The following is a 22295-nucleotide window of genomic DNA, read 5'->3' as shown; positions in this document are numbered from 1 at the left end:
AGCTGTTCTATATCCTCTGCTATACCATTGCTGAAAAAAGATATATTTGAATGTCTGAGTACCAGTAAAATCAAAAGACTTACCTATGTCCCTTAAGGATGCTGAGGCCAGAGGATCACAAGTTCAAGCTCAGGCGAGGCAATTTTGCAAGACCCTGTCTCAGAGGGGAGGGTATGGACCAGCTACAACAAATGTACAGAAATCAAGGAACCAGAGGGCCAAGAGTTTAATACTGTCTACACGCTGAACCCCATATCCCTGTGACTGGGGGTTTTCTGCCCCCTACTGGTACCAGCTGGAATCCCTTGTTTAGATATAGTCTAAAAAAAAAAAAAAAAAACCATGGCTCGGTAAAATTTTCATGTGAGTTTCCTCTGAAACAAAAAAGACAAAGATAAAGTATGAACGATTAAATGGTGTGTACTTTTAGTCAAATAGTGAAAGAATAGAAAGTATTTTGATCCCATGTAAGATATGGCCCCTTTTGTTGTTGGAAGTTCATTGAAACTGCAAAGTTTGGCAGAGAATATTAGAGCCATAGTTGCAAGTCGAATTCAACAATGTCTCCTTTAGGGAGTGAATTCCCTGGTGCCTCTCTGAAGAGAGAGGCTCATCTGCAAGCCCTCATATAAAAACCCATTGCTAAAGCAGGACGAACGCAAACACGCCGCACATCCAAATATAGGTCAAGCTGAGAGCGTCTTACTATTTCAAATGCTTTTTATTTTAAGGAGCTTTCACTAGTTTGGTAAACTAATAAAACAACACACCCCGGAGCATAGACAGAAACACACACAGGAAAATACACAAACATAATGTGGGTGACCAAGAACAACTCCAGGACCAGCAAACTCACTCTCTCTGGGGACTCCTCACGGCTTGGAGTTATCTGTTACCCTGATGATAAAATGCTGCCCACAGGGCGCTCATCGTTTTCCAGTATCTTCTCTCTGCTTCTCTCTACTCTGCTCCCAAGTGCATTCCCTTAGGATGGTTGTGGTTGTGGACAAGAGCACCCCACCCCCATCTTCATAGTCCAGTGTGCCCACAGTGAAGGCACTGCCAGGGCAAGGGACATACAGCCAATAGAGCTGCCCAAGCTGTGACTCAGGTCTGAGTTTTTGTTTTTTAAATGCACATTCCTACTGCTTTCAGGTAAGAGGATGCCCAGCTCTTTGTGGGCCAATCTTCCCACACCGTAAACAGAAGGTAGGAGCCCAGGATCCAGGTCACTTCAGCCAAGGGCTAACCGACAGTTGTTTGCAGCTGGAGGGGCCTTAGGTGGAGAGCGGCCAACTGTCATCTTTACCTAACTCAAGTAAAGTTTAACTCTTGAAAATAAAAAATTCTTTAAGTGAGGAGTTGTCGGTTGAAAAAAAAAGAAGCCATTTGTGCATTTTAATAAATTACAGTGACCATGAGCCCTTAATCCACAATCCATGCAGGTCTTACTTCCTCGCACAAGGCTCTGTTTTGCTGTCACCTGAATTCCTCTCCTCTGCTCACACTCAGCATTCAGGAAGTCTCTGCTAGTGGACACCACCTTTTCTGACTTTGGGGTGATCCAGAGATAGAGTCCCCAGCACCTCGGATGTTGGTGAGAAGCCCCAAGAAGTCCCTTCTCATGGCCTAGAGGCACCTGGAGAGGACCCTATATTGAGCACAGAAGGGAGGCACAGATGAATGCCAGCCTACCCTGTTCCCTAGATCCAATCAGGGACAGATTTCGCTTTAATCCCCACTCCCCACCCCCATATAAGGGATGAAACCTGGGCCTTTGCACTGAGCTACTTTTAAATTTTTTTTTTAATTTTGAAACAGTCTCAATAAGTGACTAAATTACCTACGCTGGACTCAAACTTGAGAACTTCCTGCTTCATCCTCCCAGAGTGCTGAAATTACAAGTGTGTGCCATCATGCCTGGCTCGGCGGTAACTTAATCAGCAGGCAAAGTCTAAAGTAAGTTTGGAGCTAGATATTGAATCTGAGGAGTCCTCTTTGCTACACATGCTGGCTGTAACTACGAAATCAGTCAATGCCTGATAATAGATCTAAGAGTGCTAGAAAAAATCAGGATGTGCTTTTTATTCACTCTTATACAAAGACACCTGTCTGCCTGCCAGTCCTCTTTGCTCCTGTGTCTGAGGAGCTATCTTACCCTTTATCTGTCCATTTATCTATATGTCTACCTTTCTATTTTTATGTCTGCCTGTATTTTCATCTTTCTGTCATATTGGTCCATCTTTCTGCCGGCATGTCTCAGGGTCATACATTTGTCTGTCTTCTGTCAGTACGCATACCAACTGTCTCTGTCTTTCCTCATATGTATATGTTGCTCTGCTCAATGATGTGTGAGCGAGACACTTTAGCTCCTGTGTGTCCCCTACAGGGATGAGGGTAGCAGCAAAAGGGCCAGGCTAAGGAGGCTTCATCTCTGCCTGGGCAGCCAGGGTGACTACAGCTGGTCTGTAGCCAGGGATGGTCATGTTTCACCCATATATTCCCCCAGGTAATTATTATTAATCATGCCTCCTTTCATTTGGAAAGGGCCTTGGCTGGGACCATGATTTATTTGGTCACCCTCAGATTTCAGTCCCTTTTAATGTATCCCCAAGGGACCTGAGGTAGGTGGCCAGAGTCCAGCCCCTGCCCTTTGGCCTTTTTCCCAGGGGAGGGTTCAGCCTTGGTTGATGGTTCCTGGGCCCCATCCCCTCCACTTCTGCAGCCCTTCAGCCAGGACACCAACTTCACCCAGAGACATTGCCTTGTGGCTCAAAGATGAAGCCTCCGCAGCCACTGCTCTTTCCTGCCTTTGGGGTGACCCAGAGAAGAGCCCCCAGTACCTCAGGTGTTCAGCAGAAGCCCCAAGGAGTTCCTTCTCATGGCCTAGATACCTCTATATCAGGCCTCAGTGCTCCCTGCAGAGTCATGGCCTGCCCTTTAAGTCCTCAGTGTCACCTGACTGTCCCTCCACTGTGGCCCCAGGTCCACCTTCAGCCGATCCCTGAAATACCCCTGTCAGACCCAGCTTAAAGAATGATGGCCCCCGGAGGTGCTCATGTGGGCTCATGGCAGGAACACTAGGTGCACACAGACTGGAATGGGGGCTTGGCTCTGTGTGACAGGCATAGCTCCGACGAGGACACAGCATGGCTCTGCTGAGAATAATGGGGGGGTCCAAGATTCAAAGGGCTGTAGTCTTCACGATCTTAGCGTGTGTCTGGGAGGCAGGTGAAGGTTGGAGTAGAGAAATAGGGTCAGGGGTGTGCAGAGGAACCCAGAGGCAGATGCTGGGACCTCGAATTCAGCTCCCCAGCTGCCCAGCTCCCCCCCTCCGCTGGAGCCGTTCCCCAGCTGCTGTGCTGCCACGTGGGTGCCCAGACCCTCCATCATGGTCATTCTTGGATCCTCCCGCCTCATCCTGCTGGGAATCTTGATAAAGGCTCCTGATCACTCTGTTCCACCTGCTTTGTGACTCCCCAGTCTCTGCTTTCAGGTCTGACCCTTCCTCTGAAATACACACTGGTGGCTTTACGCATGAATTTTATTGGCAACTTCCTTTTCTTTCCCCTGTAAAAATAAAAGGTGTAGAGCTGGGCCTGGTGGCACATGCCTATAATCCCAGCACTCGGGGGCTGAGGCAGGAAGATTGCTGCGAGTTTGAAGCCAGCCTGGGCTACATAGTGAGTTCAAGGCCAGCCTGAACTACAGTATGAGACTCTGTCTCAAAAAATATTAATTAAAAAAATCTAAGGTGTAGTTCACCTGTATTTATCCGTTGTTGTGTGCCTCAGCCTCCCAAGTGCTGGGATTACAGGTGTGCACCACCATGCCTGGCCAGTCCTGTGAGTTTTGACACTGTGCACATATCCAGGTGACCATCATTAAAACCAAGACATGACAAATTTCACCCTCATATGCCTCCTTGTTCCTGCAATGCACCATTCTGTCCTTATCCCGTGTGTCTCCCACGCCTATGACTTGGCCTTTTCCAGAATGTCCTGTTGAAGTCATTAAGGGTTCTCCCAGCAGGAAGTCTATCAGGTTTGGCTTTGTGCACTCAGTGTAATAGCTTTGAGGGCCTCCATGTGATACCCACCCCTTTTTGTTGCTCAGCAGGATTCCTTTGTGGGGATGGACAAGGTTTGGTTGCCCATGAAAGAGGTGAAGATGTGCTAATGTGAAATTCTCAGACTCGGCAGATACACTGAGCTGAGGATACTGGAGAAACTGTAGCTGCAGAGGGTCATCCCGTCTGGCCTGCCATGGAGATTCTTTCATCTGTATGGAGGAAGGGTACCTTCCCCAAACCACAGAGAAGAGTCTTTAGTGTCAGAGACTGGGAACCAGGTTGTGATGGACCTGAATGATAAACCTCTTCCTCTACTAGCTTCCTTGGAATTTACTCCCCCAGCCTCAGAACCCCTCTGTCCTACTGGGTCTGCACACATTCATCATTCTTTGTCTAAAAGGTATGAAAGCATCTTTCTCTGGCCATTTCATTGCCTCTTCACCTTCTTACGAGGGTCTCATTTTCAGGTGCAATTAATAAAACAGGGATGCTTGGGCTGAGTTGTGGCTCGGTGGTAAAGCATTTGTCTCATTTGTGTATGAGGCCCTGGGATCCATCCCCAGCACCATGAAAAAATAAAATAAAATTTAAAACTTAGATGCTTTTCTCTTGTTAATCTTCCCTGTATTCATTTGGTTCCCAGACCTAGCCAAAAAACCCACTCTGCTTTTTTCTTTCAGTGCTGAGGATTGAACCTGAGCTCACGCATGCTCTACAACTAAGCTATACCCCAATCCGAAAAACTCACTTTAGATTGTCAACAGGTATAGGTCATTATTAGTATCCACTATATCCGTTTACTGGCTGAGGGACACTGATCTTGCTTCCTGGTTTTGATGAGTACACATAAATCTTCTCTAAACACCCATTTATAAGTTTTTGTGTGAACATAAGTTGATATTTCTCTTGAGTTACGCTTAATTGTGGAATACTTGTGGAAGTATATGTTTGACTTTATTAAGAAACTGCTGGCCAGAGATGTGGCTCAGTATTAGCACATACGGTTAGCATGTGCAAGGCCTGGGTTCAATCCCTAACAGAGGGAGAGAGAGAGAGAGAGAGAGAGAGAGAGAGAGAGAGAGAGAGAGAAACTGCCAAACTGACTTCCATAGTAGCTGTGCCAGTTTTCGGCACCTTAAAACATCCAGAGATATCGGCCAAGCCTAGTCCTCCATCTCCCCAGCCTCTCACACCCATGTCAGCTGGCAGCCTGGGTGTCTTATGGCCTCAGACAGCCTGAGCCCAACTGCAGCCCCATCCAGCCCTCCTCCCAGTCTGATCACCAGCTCTGTGTGGTCCAGCACACTCGTCTTCCATCTGCTCGTCAAACTTACAAAGCACTGGTCAGGGCTGCCCTGTCTGGCATGCTTGGCTCCCAGATGCCTGCGATGAGAGCTTGCAGTTGGGCTGCTCCTCTGAGCAGGACACCTTACAAGTAATTTCACTGTTTCTTCCTCATGTCTACACATATTAACTCTGTGGTTAACAGCCCCACTTCAGAGAGGAGAAGACAGGAATAGAGAAGCTGGTTCACTGGGCTGGGGCAAGAGTTGGGGAGAGGTAGAGCAGGGTCACACTCAGTCTTTCAGGGTTTGGATATACTCTCTGGCGGCTCCAGGGCCAGTATGGCCCAGAGGGTCTCTCCAAGCATGCTTGCTTTCTGCCATCTCCTTGCTTCTCAGCATCTGTGATAATCATCACTTCTGTGCAGCATGTGGAGAAAATGCCCCCTAAATGCCACTGAAGGAAAGCCCTGCCCTCGTGTCTCTGCTTCCACACAGCAGTTGGAGTTGATGAGCACCTAGACTTTTCCAGTGCTCCATGGGGCCACCTGGCCAGGTAGGCGAGGAGATCACTCCACCTCTGCCTCCTGGCATATGTCTATAATTCCAACAGTCTTAGAGTCTGGGAGATTGTGGCAAGAGGACTGCAAGTAGTAAGAGCCCAGCCATGGCATATTTACAATTTAGTGGACCCTGCCTCAAAATCAAAAGGACTGGGGATGTAGCTCAGTCCAGAGGCCCTACTTTCAATCCCCAATACCAATAAAGAGGTGAGAGGGAGAGAGGAAAAAAGAGAGGGAGAAGGAAAGAGGGGGAAGGAGAGAGGGAGACAGAGAGGGAGGGAGAAAGAAAAAAGAAGAAAGAAAGAAAGAAAGAAAAAGAAAGAAAGAGAGGGAGAGAGGGGAAGGGGAGGAGGAGGGAAAAGAGGAAAAGGAAGGAGAAGAAAAGAAGGAAGGAAGGAAGGAAAAAGAAGAAATGAGATGAGCCTGACCCTGCCACCCCTACGATCTCATGGGCTCAGGGCTGAGGAGCACAGCTCAAGGGCAGATGCGCCTGAGCTTCGGATGTGAAGCTCCGCAGCCTGATGGTGCCAGCCTCCCGGCAGTCAGTACCCCTCACAGATGGAGGTAACTGGCGGCCACAGCAGCACCTGTAATTCTGTGACCCACCAAGCAGGATGCGTTTCCTCCTCCCACGACATTGCTGGGACACTAAGCTTGCCCTTGAGGGAGACCACGATCGGGGCAAGGGTCCTGCCAGTCAGTGGGTCAGTGAAGAAACACAGCTATTCATAGATCATGAATGTATTCATTCATTTTACGGTAGCTGCATTTCAGTAAAGTGAGTTTCCTTTGAAACCCCATGTATTTTATTTTATGTTACCCCTTTCAAAACGTTACTCAGACACAGGGCACTTTAAAGCTCTGGACTGTAGACCCCTAATCCCCAGCTAGGGTTTTCCAGGGAGCTGCTCCTCACCGCCTTGGGCTGCGGGCCTTACAGGGGAGGTCTCCCGGACTTTCCGTGGGTCTCGCTGCTCCCTGCCCCTGACCACCATAATCACTCCCCACACAAGCCCCACACAAGCCCCACGCCCTTCCCAGGGACAGGATATGTGACCTCTAACCTCCTAAGAGTCTTTTATACACTGCTGAAGCAGATGAGGATGTATTAAGCACCTCCTGTGTACACAGGGCTTGCTGTTCTGTGTGGACACAGCCATGAACAAGGAAGAACGAAAGTTCCTGCACTTGAGAGAACCACATTCCAGAGAGGTCAGTGCGGCCATGCTGCGGTGACTGCTTGGGAAAAGTGTGGTAGAAGGTCAAGCCCTGCACCATGTTCAAGGGGCCCAGCACAGTGTCCATGGGGGTCCAAGGAATAATAACTCAGTGTGATGATTTTGAGAGGAAGAATCCCGCCTAGCTCCCTTCCATTGGTCAGGGGAAGCCTAGACCTTCAGGATGAGGAGTTATATTTGCTAAGAACCAAGGGGAAAGTGTTGGGCAGCAGAAGCCTTAGTCCTCGGAGGCCACCAGGTTGCCGGAAAGCAGATGGGCAGTTCATTCCTGACCCTCTGGGGATGAGAAAACACCCACCTTTGATTCCCTAGAGTCACTGGGCTGAGGAAACAACCATTCCCTGGAGCCACGGGGTCTCCTACTGGAGACTGACTTCCAGATGGACAAAAGGTTAAGTCCCAGTAGGTAGGCAGAAGCCCCAAGGGGTCAAATGCTCCAGAGAGTGGGGTATCTGCATGAATTAACCCGACACAAAGGGGTCTGGGGACATGAGGCCTGGCTTGACCCCAGCTTAGTTAACTCCCTCTCCTCCCATGACCCTGGACAAGTCCCTAAAGTCCCTGAACCAATTTCTTCTAACAGTGTCCTCAGGTCTGTCTAGAGATGATGTCCAGCATCAACCTCTGTGCCTCCCAGACCTCAAGACTCAAGTCATTGAGCCAGTGAGGCTAGATTACCCTCTGCACTAGACCCTACCCACCCACCTGCACCTGTCTGAAAGCAGAGTCTGTGCTGGGCTTGTTTCAGCACCGAGGAAGCAGGAAGTGCAGGGAAACAGGCCATCACCTAAGAATGACTTAGAGCTTCTTATCTGGTCATAGGGAATCATCTAAATCTGCAGAATGAGGGCCTCCCTGGGCCCTTCACTGGGGCAAAAGGGGGAAGATGCTCCATTCATGGAAGCAGTTTGGGCAAAAGAAGGGGTTCTCTCCCAAAGGCTTTGGCCGTGGAGATAGCAGAATCTGAGCCCTTGCACACAGTCTAATTCAGAAAAAAAAAAAAAAAAAAAAAAAAAAAAAGGGCCATGGGCCCTTGTTTTTCTTCCATCTGCCACTGCCAGCCATGCCCTGTCTTCATGGGGCCATCTGAGCAGGGGTGACACCAGCATGGCCTTTGCCTGCTCCAGGCTATAGCAGGACACCTGAGGTCTCACCACTTTCCTTTCTTTTCTTGCAGTGGGAAGAAGACTGCCCTTCTTGGGGCTGCCTCCCCCATCTAAAGGAGCCCTGGGAGGGTCAGCTGTCCTGGGCATGCCTATGCACTTGGCAGGGGCATGATGCTCTGTAGAAAGGAGGAAGGGCAGGGAGGCACAGGGCAGGGAGAACAAGGTCGCTGCCTGCTGGGGGGTGGGGTGACATCTGTGTGAATGAGCGCACAGGTGAGCAGGACGACCTCCTGGAGTCTGCAAGGAGGCTAAGTTCTGATCTCTCATCAGGATGTTGCTGCCATGTCCCACCCCCACCCTGAAATGGGCCCCAGGAAGCCCCACAGCCAGCACACAGAGCTCCAGAAGCAGTGGATGCCTAGCACGCACCAAGGCCAGGCGGGGGATGGTCAGACAAATATTTCAACACAGTGGCACTCAAAGAGATCAAAATGCATTTAATGTGATCTAGTGTCATTGTCTACGTCTTTAGATACCGCTATGTTTTGAAAATAACATGAAAATTCTCCAGTTTCACCATTTAAAATAGATTTGACATTCTATGACCTCACACAGGGCAGACACCCCACACAGGGGCCTCCCAAAGGTGGCTCCTTCCGCCCCACCCCAGGCCCCTTGGGTGGGCAGGGACTGGGCGGCACAGCACCAGCAGAGGTTGGGAGGCAGCTGCCGTGCTCTGAGCAGCACAGACACACCGCCCCACTGACACATGCACACACACCCCAAGACCACACACATCCACATACTCACATACACATGTGTCCACACAGAAGGACACGCCATGGCCTCCAGCACATGATCCAGGTGTAGATGCTCACCTTCCATGCCTCACACTGGCACTGACTGATCAGGGCAGAGGACTGGGAGCTCTCAGGTTAGGCAGTGCCAAAGTCTGAAGTCAGCGCCCAATCTGACCAGTGTGCACCCAACCCTGGCCTGGTGAGTGTTAAATCAAGCCCCCAGGAGAAAATGAGCACACACGCACGTGCACACACACATGCACACACACACACACCAGTGGGTAGACACACATCTGGACATATCAAGTATCCACATTATCAATTCAGTGTCACCTATGTGGGGAGTCATGTGTGCACACCTGCACACACACACATATGCACACGTGTGTGCACACCCCTCCCCTCTCCACACTCGCCCCAGGGACCAAGTCTCCCTCACTCCTGCATGCCCTCGAGGCTCCTCATAGCTGTCCTCACACATCAAGTGCACTAAAAGGGGAGCTATTTTGGTCTTTAGCACAAGCAATAAATAAATAAATAAATAAATACGGTGGGGGGAAAAAGAGGACAGAAGAATTTGAAAACGCAGTATGTGCCAGCCTTTGGCGAGAGATGAAAGGCAGCCCAGGCTGCCCTCCCTCAAGCTCTGGGGCTAGGTCATTCTGGTGGATGTGGGCACGGGAGGACAGAACTGAGAGGCAAACGCACCAGGCCACTGAAGTGGCAGGGACCTGGGGCCCTGGGTCTGCTCAAGATGCAGAAAGTAGAAGGCTTGCCCTGTAAGCCTGGAAGGGCAGAGCAGGGCATAGGCCACCACCCAGTACCCAGAGACTGGGGCCACCTCTGTCCCTCACCTGGCAGTCTGGGCTGGATGGGTGAGGACTAAGCACTGCCATGCCAATAGCATCCCCAGAACACCAAGGCTAAGGCTGGGAAAGCCAGTCAGATGTTAGAGCCAGGGCCAGACCCAGGAGCCCAGAGGAGCTGAGGTCCCTCTGGAAGATCCTGAGAGGAAAGAGCTGCCTAGGGATAAATCTTCTGGGCCAAAAATTCAGGCAGGGTCTGATGGTAGGGCGGGGTGCCTGAAGTCTGGCCTAGCTCAGGATGAGAGGCTGAGCTGTCTCTGGAACCCATCCCAGATACCTTTCAGAGAAATGATAGCCTGTGTCTAAACTACCCATGGACCCTGATCCTCAGAGAAGATCTAAGAGGCAGGAGCCCCACCCCAGGCCCCAGACTCTCCCTAACTCCCTGCCCACTCACTGTGTGACCTTTTACACTCCCCTTCCCACTCTCAGCCTCAGTTTCCCCACTGGGGCCATATAGTCTCTGGCGCCTCTTTGTCCTGAGCTTGGGGGCATGGGTGGAAGCAGCTTGGGAAAGTGGACAGGAGATACAGGCTTCCCCATTACTGCCTTCCTGAGGTACTGGCCAGGGAAGACAGGTATCTTCAGCAGCCCCAGGAAAGGCTGGGCTCCTCGGCCTGGCCCCACAAGCTGGAAGATCAAGGCAGAGCCAACCCAGTCACAACAAGGGGCCTCGCACCTTTTCTCAGTCAGGGTACCCCGAGTGAGTGAGGCCTGTCCCAGGGCAATGGGGTTCCTGAGGCATCTCTGGGCCCTAACACTGCACCTTGCAAGGAAGTGATTGCCACTACCTGAACTCTCTGTGGCCTCTGTCCTCAGGGAAAACACAGAGGAAAGAGGAAGGAGCCCCATCCCAGGGCCCTGAAGCCTGAGCAGGAATTCTTTGTTCCATGGCCACTTTTTCAATTCATCCTTGAATAAATGTGACCCCAGGTAATGGGGCGGGGGAGTGACAATTCCTCTACTTCCCTGAATTCTTTCCTCTGCCTTTGGCAGCAGACCCCAAAATGGCTGGGAACCACCCCCACCCCACCCCACCCCCTGGGCTAGCCTGTATTGCCTGAGGTATGTTGGGGAGGGGGCAGGCAGGTGTGGGCCACGTGCCAGGAGCGCCATCTCTGCCACCTTCCCAGGGCAGATGGGGAGGGTAGGGAAGGGGGACAGGCAAGTCCAATAAAGACAGAAACAACTCAAGTCGGACAACCTGAAGTCTCTTAAGGCACAACTCCCCCTGCGGCCCAGTAGGAAGGCTGATCCGCTTCTACGGGTGAGGGAACCCGGCCTCCCTTCCCCTTTCCCGAGGAGCATCCCAAGTTTCCCAGCTGCCCCTCATCCAAAGGGGTGCAGACCCTGGCAGAAGTGGAGAGAGAGGCAAAACATGGGCACAGAGGCAGGAAGACCCTTAAGGGCAGGTCCCACCCAGCCCTGAGACCACCTCTGAGGTACAACATCAAACTCAAAAAGAGCAAATCAGCTTCTTCCCCAACCCCATCCCAATAGCATCTGAAAGCTTTTATTATGATCATTAACATGGTCTTGGTTCTTCTGTCACAAACAGAACCTAATTTACCCCTAAGTGTGATGAACTTAAGGGCCCTAGCACACATGGGGGAGAGGTCAGTCCAGCCTCAGGGAACCTTCTGGAACACCCATCCATCTAGCCGCTTGTGCTGCGGCAGACCAATGGTATTCTTGGTGTCCTTCCCCACAAGCCCATGAATTAAAAATAGTTTTTTCAATTGCATGTTATTATTTTTTTGTAAACAGTCTTACCCAAGCTAAGGTTGAGAAAGCTGAAATCTGGTGTTTCTCCCTAAGTTAAAAATCATCGAGGTGCCTGCAGCCTGCCAGCCATGGCCACAGAGGTGGGCCCCTGCAGGGTGACTCTGTGCAGGCCGCAGCTCCTTCTCCAGGCAGAAGGCCCTGGCTCCTATGGCTGGATCCCCAGGAAGCCCCTTCCCTGATCCTGCGTCATCTCAGCTTCTGAGACCGTGGCCTGCCCACTCTGGCCACCTGCTCTCCCACCAACTTTCCAAGCCTACTGCGAAGAAACATAAAACGACTAAAACGCTACTGAGTCTGCAACCCAGGGCACCTGGCCCACTCTGCTCAAACCCAGTGCCACCACAGGACACGGGGCCACTCCCTGGCGGGGTGAACCCTGCACTCGGCCACCAGCGCTCAGATCTCTGACTCGCGTCTGTAGGGCCGCTGCTCAAGGGCACCGCCACCAGCCTGCAGCCTGTCAAAGTCGTGCCGGGGCTGGGGACTGAGGCCATCCCGACTGCAGCCATCCTGGTCCCCTTCCACCTCGTCCTCCTCATCACGGCTCAGGAAGGCCAGCTCGTTCTCATAGCAGAAGGAATTGGCGCTGGGCAGGAGGAACTTGTTCTCCACCAGGTCCTTGGCACTGCAGCGGGGCGTGGAGGGCACCTCATAGGTCTTGTGGAAGTGTGAGTAATCAATCTTGTACTGATTCTTCTCTTCAAAGAGCACTGGCTCGAAACGGTGACCCCATAGGATCTCATTAGCCAGGTAGGAGCTGCGGGCCTGGGTGGTCATGGCCGTGGCCTCCACCATGCCCTCCAGGATGACCACGATCTCAAAGTCGTCCGTCTCCAAGTCCTGCCGACTGATGCCGAACAGTGGGCTGGCCTCGTCGATCTCGTGCAGGATGGTGATGGGCGACACCAGGAAGATGCGGTCCAGGCCCTTGTCGAAGCCCACGTCAATGTCTATCTGGTCCAGCGGGATGTACTCGCCCTCCTCCGTGACCCGGGGCTTGATGAGCTGGGCCCGGACGTGGGCCTCCACGATGTGGCTCTTGCGCAGGTTACCCACACGCCACATGAGGCAGAGCTTGCCGTCGCGCAGCGCCACCACAGCATTGTGGCTGAACAGCAGCGTCTGCGCCCGCTTCTTGGGCCGTGCCATCTTGGCCATGATGGCACCGATCATGAAGGAGTCAATGATGCAGCCCACGATGGACTGAGCCACCACCATGAAGACGGCCACTGGGCACTCCTCGGTCACGCAGCGCAGCCCGTAGCCAATGGTGGTCTGCGTCTCAATGGAGAAGAGGAAGGCCGCCATGAAGCCATGGACCTGCATCACACAGGGGGTGCGGCCACGACTCTCGGCTGGCTCCAGGTCACCATGGGCCACAGCAATGACCCAGAAGATGACGCCGAACAGCAGCCAGGAGGCAAGGAAGGCCAGCGAAAAGATGAGCAGCATGTAGCGCCAGCGGATGTCCACACAGGTGGTGAACATGTCGGCCAGGTAGCGCTGCGACTTCTCGTCCATGTTCGCGAACTCGATGTTGCACTGACCGTTCTTCTTGACGAAGCGGTTCCGGCACCGGCGCCGAGTGTGCACCTTGCCATTGCCAAAGCCGTTGGCACCCGCCATGGTGACCAAGCGCAGCCCGTCCTCCTCCGATGACACGATGCTGTAGGGGTTGGCCCGACTGGCCGCGGTCATCCCGGGGGCCGGGGGGCCCTGACCTGGCCCCAGGCTGGCTCCAGGCAGGGAGGCTCCTGCAACAGAGAGGACAGGGGTCTGCTGGGCAAGTAGACGGCCCCTCCTCTGTCCCCACCAGTGCCCACGGCTGTGACCAGCAGACCTTGGAACCCCATTCATACGTCCTTCCTCCATCCCTCACCTTCTCATCTTGGAAAGTGGCCTCCTAACAGCTCAGGTCAGAAACCTCAGTTTACTCCAGCTCCTCTGATTCCCATACCCAGGGCTCTGTTTTCAAAATGTATTTAGAATAAAACCCCTTCTCTCACCCTCATGGCCTGAGTCCCCATCACTGCCCCCCTGGACTAGGGGCTACCTTGCCAACCTCCCTGCACGTGCTCCAGCCCCTAATGCAGTCACAGGCTGAATCAGATCCTGTCCCTTCTCTGTTCAAAGCCAGAGGCCCTCTGGGACCTGCAGGACCTGCACAGGCAGGACCCGTGACCCTCCAGTATCACCTTGAGCCCCCTTGCTCACCCTGCTGGACACCCTTCTACTCCACATCCTCCTGCCACCCTCAGACTGTGCCCCAATATGCCATCCCCAGAGGGCTTTCTGCGCCTGAGGACTGCCCATCCCATCCTACAGTCACTCCATGGCACCGAGCCACCACTGGACTAACAACAGCAGTGACAGCCGTGATGACGCAGGTGGGTGGCCTGGCCTGGGACCCAGTAGTGACAGCCCCAGCCCCGAGAGCAGGCCTTTCCTCTTCTGTTCACTGTCACTGTCTCCCCCAGGCAGAACAGGGCCTGCCAGCCTGGTCCCCATCACTTCAGACAGATCAAGTGGGGTCCCACCCACACTCCACGCTCCTGACACCCACACAGCTTGCCTGCTGTGCCCCCTTATGCACCAGCAGGCCAGGCCCATGACCTCTCTGTCACTAGAGACAGTAAGGGGTGGCCCTAGAGTGGGGGCCCAATCCAGGGTCACTTAGGGTTTCCTCAGTCACAGCCCAGGGGCCTCTCCAATGCCTGCTTCTTTCATCTCTAAATGAGGACCACAGGGTCACCGCCGCAGCACACGGGAGCACACAGAATGTCACCTGCTCCCATCACACCCTTGGCCGCTGGTGTGGGGGCTAACTTGACTCCACACACTCGTGCATACAGTCCTCTCAGTCCATCGCAGCCAGCAGAACAAATCCTGCTCTCAGGCCTGGAACACCCAGTTGTATCCCCTCCCCCGCTCCCCCACTGCCCCACAAGCTCCACTCGGGCCAGTGGTGCCAGGCTGAGCTAGGAGTCACGGTACTGCCTGGTCTTGTGGCTCCTGACACCATCAGGACTTCAGCCTGCCTGGGCTGGGCTAGGCTGGACTCCAGGGCAGAGCTAGGGCTGCTTGGTATGGGCAGAACACTGAGGAGCTGGGCACATGCCTCCCTGCCATGGGGACCCCACACACCCCTATTTTCCACCCATCACACCAGGAGGTCAGAGCCAGACAGAATCTCAGGGCCCTGATCACCTGCGCCACACTACCAGGAAGAGACACTGAGGCCCCCAGAAGAAGGTTCCAGAGCTGCTGCAAACCTCTTGGGCCCTCTGGGGAGGGGTGGGTCACCCCGTTTTGCAGACTCAGCAACTGGAAGAGACCTGCCTGAGGCCCAGGCAGGAGGCAGCAAGACCAGGACTCAGCTCCATCTGTGCAGCACAGCTCCTGGCCAAGTCCGTGGAAGCCAGGGTCTTAGCGAGGACATGGCCTCCAACCTCCGCTCCCAACACCAGACGAGAGTGAGATCACAGGCCAGGCCAGGTGGGAAGCGCCCCCAGGTGGGGGCCCACTGCTGTGCTGTGAGCCTGCAGCCTGGGAGGTACATGCGCTCCCAGCTACGGCGGGCTGAAAGCCACAGGAAGAGCCAGACACAGCCACTGCCCTCAGATCGCCCTCTAGCAACCCACAGCCATCACCACTTCTACTCTCTGAATGAGGGTTCAGAGACGCTAAAGGCCCTCCACTCCCACCAAGCCACACAGCCACAAACAGGAAAGCTGAGATCCAAACCAATTGCATCCAATGCAAAGTCTCCCTCTGGGGACCTCCGGCTCCACAGGGACACCTGTCCTCATTCTGCCACTGTCCCCCCACAGATGCTCCAGATGACCACCTCACCATGCGTCTGAGGAGCTGAGCCCCGATGCCGTAATGGTGGCTGCTGCTTCTGCCTGGGCCAGGAGGCAGAGAGCTGGCAGGGCTGGGGAACCTGGGGACTGCGCTGGGAGCATGGTTCAGCCCCAGATTCTGGGGCCCTCCAGGGGCAGGCGGCCAGGGTCGGTGCACTCAGGCGCCGGCGAGAGGCTGCCACATCCCAGGGGGTGGGTTTGTGTGGCCTAGAGGCCTGGAGGGTCATCCAGCGGGTCATGGCTGCTCCAGCTCCTGCTCTGAGCAGCTCAAGGCCTGCAGAGAACAGAACCGTGAGAATCAAAGACCAGAGAGCCCAGCCTGGCACCCTGTTCCCCCACCCTGATGGCCGTGTCTCTGGCCAGCCACCAGTGGGTGAGGGTGCTGCAATGGCTCCTGGCATCTCCACCAGGGCTGGGCACCTGGGACCCACCTAGACAATGACAAACAGGCACGGGAACTCCTACTTCTGTTGACGTTCCTCCTAAAACCACACAGAGAAAATCAACATGGTCAAGTTCACACCTGCTCTTCCATTTTCCAGAGCCAGAAACTGACCTGGAGCAAAGTCAAAGTCAAAGTTGTCCAAAAACACCCAGAAACTGAGTACCAGAGACAGAGACACAGTTGCAGCCCAGAGCATCAGTCCTTGGCCTCTTCCAGTGCCCCTTCTATTGCACATGCATGTGTGTGTGTGTGTGTGTGTGTGTGTGTGTGTGTGTGACAGACAGAGACAGACTACAAGTGTGAGAAGTCCCCTCACAGGGCACTAGTTAAATGAACATAGAGCCACAAAGAAGACCCACAAGAAACTCATGAGCAGAAACTCAGCACCACAAGCCAAGCCTGCCCAATGTTCCAAGGACACTCCCACACAACACAAGTATGGCGGCCTTTAAGAGCCGGCCTTTAAGAGCCCACTTCAAGAAATGTAGGTCAGCCCCCTCAGCCAGAGATGTGCAGGTCTCTTTGGCTCCTGGCTCAATGGGATGCAAATGGTGAAATCAGGTAAGAAAAGGAATCAGAGAACTTGTTTTGACACAACAAGCCTTAGCAAGCAAGGAGGTCAGCTCTGCATTTTATAGATGTGAAAACCAAAGCCAAGAGAAACAGAGACTTGTCCCAGGCCAAGACAAGTTAAGACCACTCTAGGAAGCCCTGGGTGGCCAGTGGGGCTCACAGGCCTCACTAGAAGAGGGAAGGCAGGGATGCCGGGCACTACCTGAGCTGAGCAGGGCAGTTTCACACTGGAGGCTCAAATCCAGCCCAGCAGGCAGAGCTCAGGGCCAAGGGACAGACCCAGCCAGCGGTGGTAAAGTCCCCCTAGAGCGGCAGCCTTGCCACCTGATTCTTGCCAGTCACGGTGCCTGCAAACGCAGCCTCCCATTGTCGGGTGTGCTGGGAGCACCAGCTGGGACTTGGGCTGGAGCTTATAGAGGGGACAGCAAACCGCAGCTGCCACCCGAGCCAAGGGTGGGGCCTGAGAGTCACTGGGAGGGGCCTCCGGATGGAGCAGGACACCCCATGCCCAGTCCCTGAGGCTGTGGGCACCTCAGGTTTCTGTAACATCCGGGAGGGGCCAAGACAGGGACTGGGTTCACGTTGGGAGGGACGGGCTCAGGGCTCCCGGAAGGGCTCATCAGCAAAACCTCCAGCAGAGCCCCTGGCTGCCTGGACCTGCAGCACTACGAGCACAGTGGTTAAAATGTACAGACCACCTACCCCCTTATAGGTGCTCTTGTAAAAGTTCTAAAAAACTCGTCACTCAATCCCTGTAATAACACGGTGACTAAGCACTGTCTCTATTCCTAGTAAGGAAACTGAAACTCACAGAGGGTGCCTTGGAAGCACAGAGCTTCCAGTCTATGGATGAGGATGAAACACCACCCTGTCGCCGCAGGCCCTGGTGTTGTGCTGTATCCGTCTCAGTCCTGTAGACCCTGCACTTCCATTTGGGGACAAGACATACAAACAGCCGCAGACTCACACCCATAAGCAGAGGTTTAGGGGTTCCATCAGCACCAAGCCATGGCCACCTGCCCTGGTTTAGGACATCCAGAGATAGGACACTTATTACCTCATGAAGATTCCTTAAAAATACTCCATGCAAGGCAAGGCAGTGGGTAACCTACATGCACTGGTGCCTCCTCCTCCTCCCCCTCCCGTCTCCCCCTTCTACCACTTCTTCCCTGTGACAGATGTCACTAATCAATCACAGAACTTTCCATTGCATCCAGGGTGACCCCAGAATCTTTCCTAATCTAGTCGCTATCCATCAGGCTTAGCCTAAGAGGCTCCAAGAAGGCTCCCAGGCTATCACACAGGAAATCAGGGGCCAGGCAGGCTGGGTGTGCAGAGTTCTCTCTCATGCCAGACCTTGTCCAGACAGTTGAACCACAGTAGAGCCAGACTGGCAAGGTGGGACAGTGAGGAGGGGTATTCCTGATGGGGGCCGGGCCAGATCCAGGAGCTGGAGGTCCAGCAAGGTTGAGGCTGCCCAGTGAGAGCCAAGCATGCTGTGCAGGGAGATGAAAAGTTGGTAGGGAGCTGACACTTCTGGAGGAAGATGATCTCTCCTGCCCAACCACCTGTCCAGGCGTGCCCACACTGAGATGCTCTGGTAGTCTTGGCCTTGTGCTCACCCATGGCCTATAAACATGGGGTCAGTGAAGTACAGGACTTCTGTGTTCAAGCACATCAGGCCCAGGACAGGAATGGTCACCCTAAGTCAGGAGGTACTGGGGCAAGGGGTTGGGCAGGACAGCTGTTATATCCCTGAGCCCTCACCACCACAGGGCCTGCCTCCCCTGACTCCACCAAACCATCATCTTCTTGCCTGGAAATTCCCTCTGGCCCCTGGAGCACACTCTACACAGGCACAGGGCAGCTGATGCCACCAGGAGCGAGAGAAACACTTCAAATTTCTGACCATGGATGGCAGGCCTCCCCGCCCAGCTGCCTAGCGGGATGGGATACCAGTTGCCCCTGCAATCACTACTGTAGGTCAACATCCTTTGGTTGGCTCCTTCTCTTCCTTGTCTCACTCCCTCGCTTCCTTCTGGCACATCCAGAGTTTACTTCCCACTAAACTACTTGCACTGGGACCTTTGTCTTCTGGGGCCTCCAGCGGCTTCTACCCCACAAAGGCTCCAAAACCAGGCTCACCTCCTCGGCACCCATAACGCCACGTGGTCAATATGGCACCTCTTTTCTTAAGCCCTCTTCCTTTCTTAAGCCCACTGCTCCTCTTCTTCCTGCTCCTCCTCCTCTATCATTCAGTCTTTTTGGATTCTCCAGTCCTGGGATTTTTCTGTGAGGTTCAGAAGCCATTTTCTACTTTGCACCCTTGCATAAGAGATGATCTGCCTGGTCCCATTTCTAATAGACCTCAGAGACCAGAGAGGCTGGTGCAAGCCTGGCACACAGGAGGCCTAGGAAATGCTTCCAGCCCAAATGAAAAGGACAAGGCATAAGCAGTGAATAAAGGGATGGACGAGGAGGTGATGGAACCATGAATGAGGAGACATATATGCACAGGTGGGTGGTCAAGCAGATGGATAGATAAATCGGGCTGACAGGTGGGTGGGTGGATAGACAGCGCTAACCAAATAGATGGATGGGTTAGGTAGGTGGAGAGGTGGGTGGGTGGATGGTTGAGCAGATGAATGGGTTGGGGAAATGAGTAATGAATGGATGGGGTGGGCAGGTGGATGGATTAGTGAGTGGATGAATGGATGGGTAGGTCAGTGGGTGGATGAATACATAGGCGGATGGGTGGGTGGATGGGTGAGGGGTGGGTGGAGGAATGGGTAGGTGGATGATAGGTAGATGCATGGCAGATGGAGCTACTGGAAGGATGGCAGGTGAATAGGTCAGATAGGCGGGTGGATGGGCAGAAAAAGAGACGAAGGAGTGGGTGGGTGGAGGCAACAATAGCGTCTGGCAGGTGGACACTGAGCAGCACAGGTGCATGTCAGGAACCTTAATCTTACCTCTTGAATTGTATCTTCTAAGTTATAGTGCTGAGTGGGCAAGCGGCTGGCTTCACAGCTGAATTAGCAGCAGCTGCCATGTTCCAGGCCCCAGCTGGGAAGAATCCAGTCACCTGTAGATCCTAAAATGAACAGAGCAAATCCAAGTTACTGCACACATTTCTGCTCTCTTCAGAAGGGCTCAGAGCCTTCTACATGAACCTACATTTCTCCTCACTTCCTCCAAAGTCCCATGGGAGGTAGAGGGGGCCTCCAGCCTACACCTCCGATGCCCCCACAAGTTCACATCATTAAAGCCCTGTCCAAGGCAACTATCTAGAACCAGACAAGGGAAGAATAACATAGGTCCTCAGAGAAAATATCAGCTGACAATTATTAGTGCCTCCTGCATGCCAGACACCATGGTAAATGCTTTATCATCTCCTGTAATCCTCCTGGATTGGAACTATTGCTATTCCATTCCAGAGAAGCAGGTAATGTGGTGCTTCTCCTAGGCCAGCGATAGTGAACGTTTTAGAGCTTTCAATTATAACGAACAGCCTGCTGTGGCACATGTGCCATAGGTTTTCCACCATGTCCTAGAGTCAGAAGGCAACTCTAGCCCTAGACTGTCTATGCTCCTAGCTACCAAGCCTTCCCAATGTCACCCCTGGGGCAGTTGGTTGGGTAAGTGTGTAGGTGGACATGTGAAGGGACAGATGGACAGATGGGGAGCTAGAGCACAGATGGTGGGTGAGTGGAGGAAGGATGGATGGATGAATAGATGGATGGACAGGTGGACAGATAGATAGGTGGATCTGTGGATGGATGGATGGGTACATAGATAGATGGAGAACTGGATGGACAGATGGGTGGACGAAAGATGGATGGATGGATGGAAGGATGGATGGATGGATGGGTAGATGAGTGGGTGGATAGATGGGTGGGTGGATAGATGAGTGGGTGGGTGGATAGGGTGTTTGGGCAGGTGGCAGAGATGAATAAGCAGAGGAGTGAATGGGTAAACTGATTACTATACATGTGAGTAGACTTTAGTAACTTGCCAGGGACTTGCATTGGCCACACCCACACCCAATATGTGCAGTCCCCCAACATCAATTTCCCATCTGTCAGAGGGCCCCTGCCTTTCCTGCTGTGAGGCTCATGGGAGAGGGTTCTAGGAAGAGGCTCTGTGAGTTCCCAGAGCTCAGCCGTCTGACATGGCTCCCACCTCCCAGGCACTGGGTCCACGGAGCCCTGCCCTTTCCAAGGGCACAGGGAGTCTGGTTTGCCACACTGTCACACTGGCTTTTCTGGTTGGGATTAAGGGAATGGTTAGTGAGTCACCTCCACATCATAAGCCTCTGGGGCAGGTGACAGTGACAGGGTTAGAGGTGAGCAGACATGGGTTCAAATCCTAGTTCTGCCCCTCACAAGGTGTATGACTGGGTGAGTCACCTCTCCTCTGTAAGCCTCTCAGCTCTCAGCCTCTGCATCCCAATCCCCGTCAGTCCCTCAGTATCTGTCATGCCCACTGTTTGTCTCTCAGCTCTACCATTCTCCAAACTGGTGGGAAAGCTGAGCCCTGGGAAGGCTCCCTCACAGACCAGTGTCATATAGCTATGGCTGGAATTAAGGTTGAAAGAGGTTGGTCACCTAGAGCTGGCAATGGGGAGCCAAAGAAAACTCAGAAGAAAAAGCAAGGGTGGAAAGAGTTCTCGCCCCACTTCCTGTTGGGCCCTTGGTCTGTCATATGCTCTCTCAACCTCATTCCTAACTCCCTATTTCCCTGGCAAGGGCTTCCCCCAAACCTGCAAATCTAGCCCTAATTTGTCCTCATCTATGATTACCTTCACTCTACACAGACAGAACTGAGGCTTGGGCAGAAAAGTGACTAGCCCAAGGTCACAGAGTTGGTGCGTGCTGGCGTGGAGATAAGGACCCAGGTCCGCAGAGGCCATGTCCAGGTTCCTGCTCCCAGTCTCCAGCAGCTGAGCAGCCCACAGTGCGAGCCGACCCTCACAAGTTCACCAAATGCCTTGCTGGGTTGTGGTCACTGTGCTAGGCGGGGGAGGCTGGGTGTGTCCAGTGCTTCCCCTGGACAGAGGGACCCAGGCAGGCCTGACTGGTCTACAGTAGGGGCAGGGCTAAACTCTCCCAGTGCCAAACCTTGCCAGCAAGGCCAAGGCTGAAACCACGCCAGGGGGACAGGGTAGGGCACTTCCCCTTCCTGCGGCTCAGCTTCCTCCTCCAGAAAATAGGGGTGACGATGACGGCTTCCCTGGCCTCACAGCGGATGTGCCTGGGAAACTGAAGGTGATGATGCGAGGTATGGCCAGGCACAGGGCCAGGGACAGGCCCTGGCACCAGCAGGGCTCCAGACACAGCCTCATCAGCATCAGCCTCCAAGGGACTTGGCTACCCTGGCTCACTGTGGTCCATCCTTAGACTCCAGACGCCCCTGCTGCAAAATGAAGAGACACCATCTGCCTCCGGGCTTCCAAGGAACAAACCAAGTACACAGCAGATACACACAAAGTGTGGGTCCTCCTAGCATTGTTCTGGGACATGACACCCTCTCGGGCAGTTAAGAGTAGAAGCACAAGTCTGCCAATGAAAAGCTAATGTGTCCCTGACCACCCTCAGAAGATGCCCCAGCAGCTCTATGGGCAGGCACCTGGCTCCCCTCCGTCTTTGGTGCCCAGGACATGCCCAGGTGATCCCTACCTCCTGCAGCCTGAGGGTGGTGT

The 22295-nt window shown here is 53.5% G+C and overlaps 1 protein-coding gene across 3 annotated transcripts; it reads right to left on the bottom strand.

The window, feature by feature from the left end:
* Nucleotides 1–8733: 8733 nt before the first annotated feature.
* On the bottom strand, nt 8734–19684 carry Kcnj12 (potassium channel, inwardly rectifying subfamily J, member 12). Of its 3 annotated transcripts, none has more exons than XM_005413993.2 (2): nt 19567–19684; nt 8734–13467 (listed from the first exon to the last, which is right to left on the bottom strand). In XM_005413993.2, the coding sequence occupies exon 2, from the start codon at nt 13409–13411 to the stop codon at nt 12110–12112; it is 1302 nt and encodes a 433-aa protein (XP_005414050.1). In that variant the 5' UTR covers nt 13412–13467; nt 19567–19684; the 3' UTR covers nt 8734–12109. The 3 variants fall into 3 exon arrangements, with proteins under 3 accessions (XP_005414050.1, XP_013365095.1, XP_005414049.2); XM_013509641.1 differs by lacking the exon at nt 19567–19684 and adding an exon at nt 16797–16967; XM_005413992.2 differs by lacking the exon at nt 19567–19684 and adding an exon at nt 15566–15874.
* Between the last annotated feature and the right edge of the window lie 2611 nt (nt 19685–22295).

Source organism: Chinchilla lanigera, unplaced genomic scaffold, assembly GCF_000276665.1.
Source record: "Chinchilla lanigera isolate Chin_1 unplaced genomic scaffold, ChiLan1.0 scaffold00176, whole genome shotgun sequence".
NCBI lineage: Eukaryota > Metazoa > Chordata > Mammalia > Rodentia > Chinchillidae > Chinchilla > Chinchilla lanigera.
Note: the sequence above shows the minus strand (reverse complement) of the source record. Positions and strands in the feature narration are given on the sequence as shown.

Excerpts from the sequence above, each read along its gene's own strand:
- Kcnj12 (XM_005413992.2), bottom strand. The coding sequence starts at position 15,815 with ATGACCCGCTGGATGACCCTCCAGGCCTCTAGGCCACACAAACCCACC. Across the intron at positions 13,468-15,565 it reads CTCAGCTCCTCAGACGCATG|GAGCCTCCCTGCCTGGAGCC; the intron begins GTGAGGTGGTCA and ends TCTCTGTTGCAG.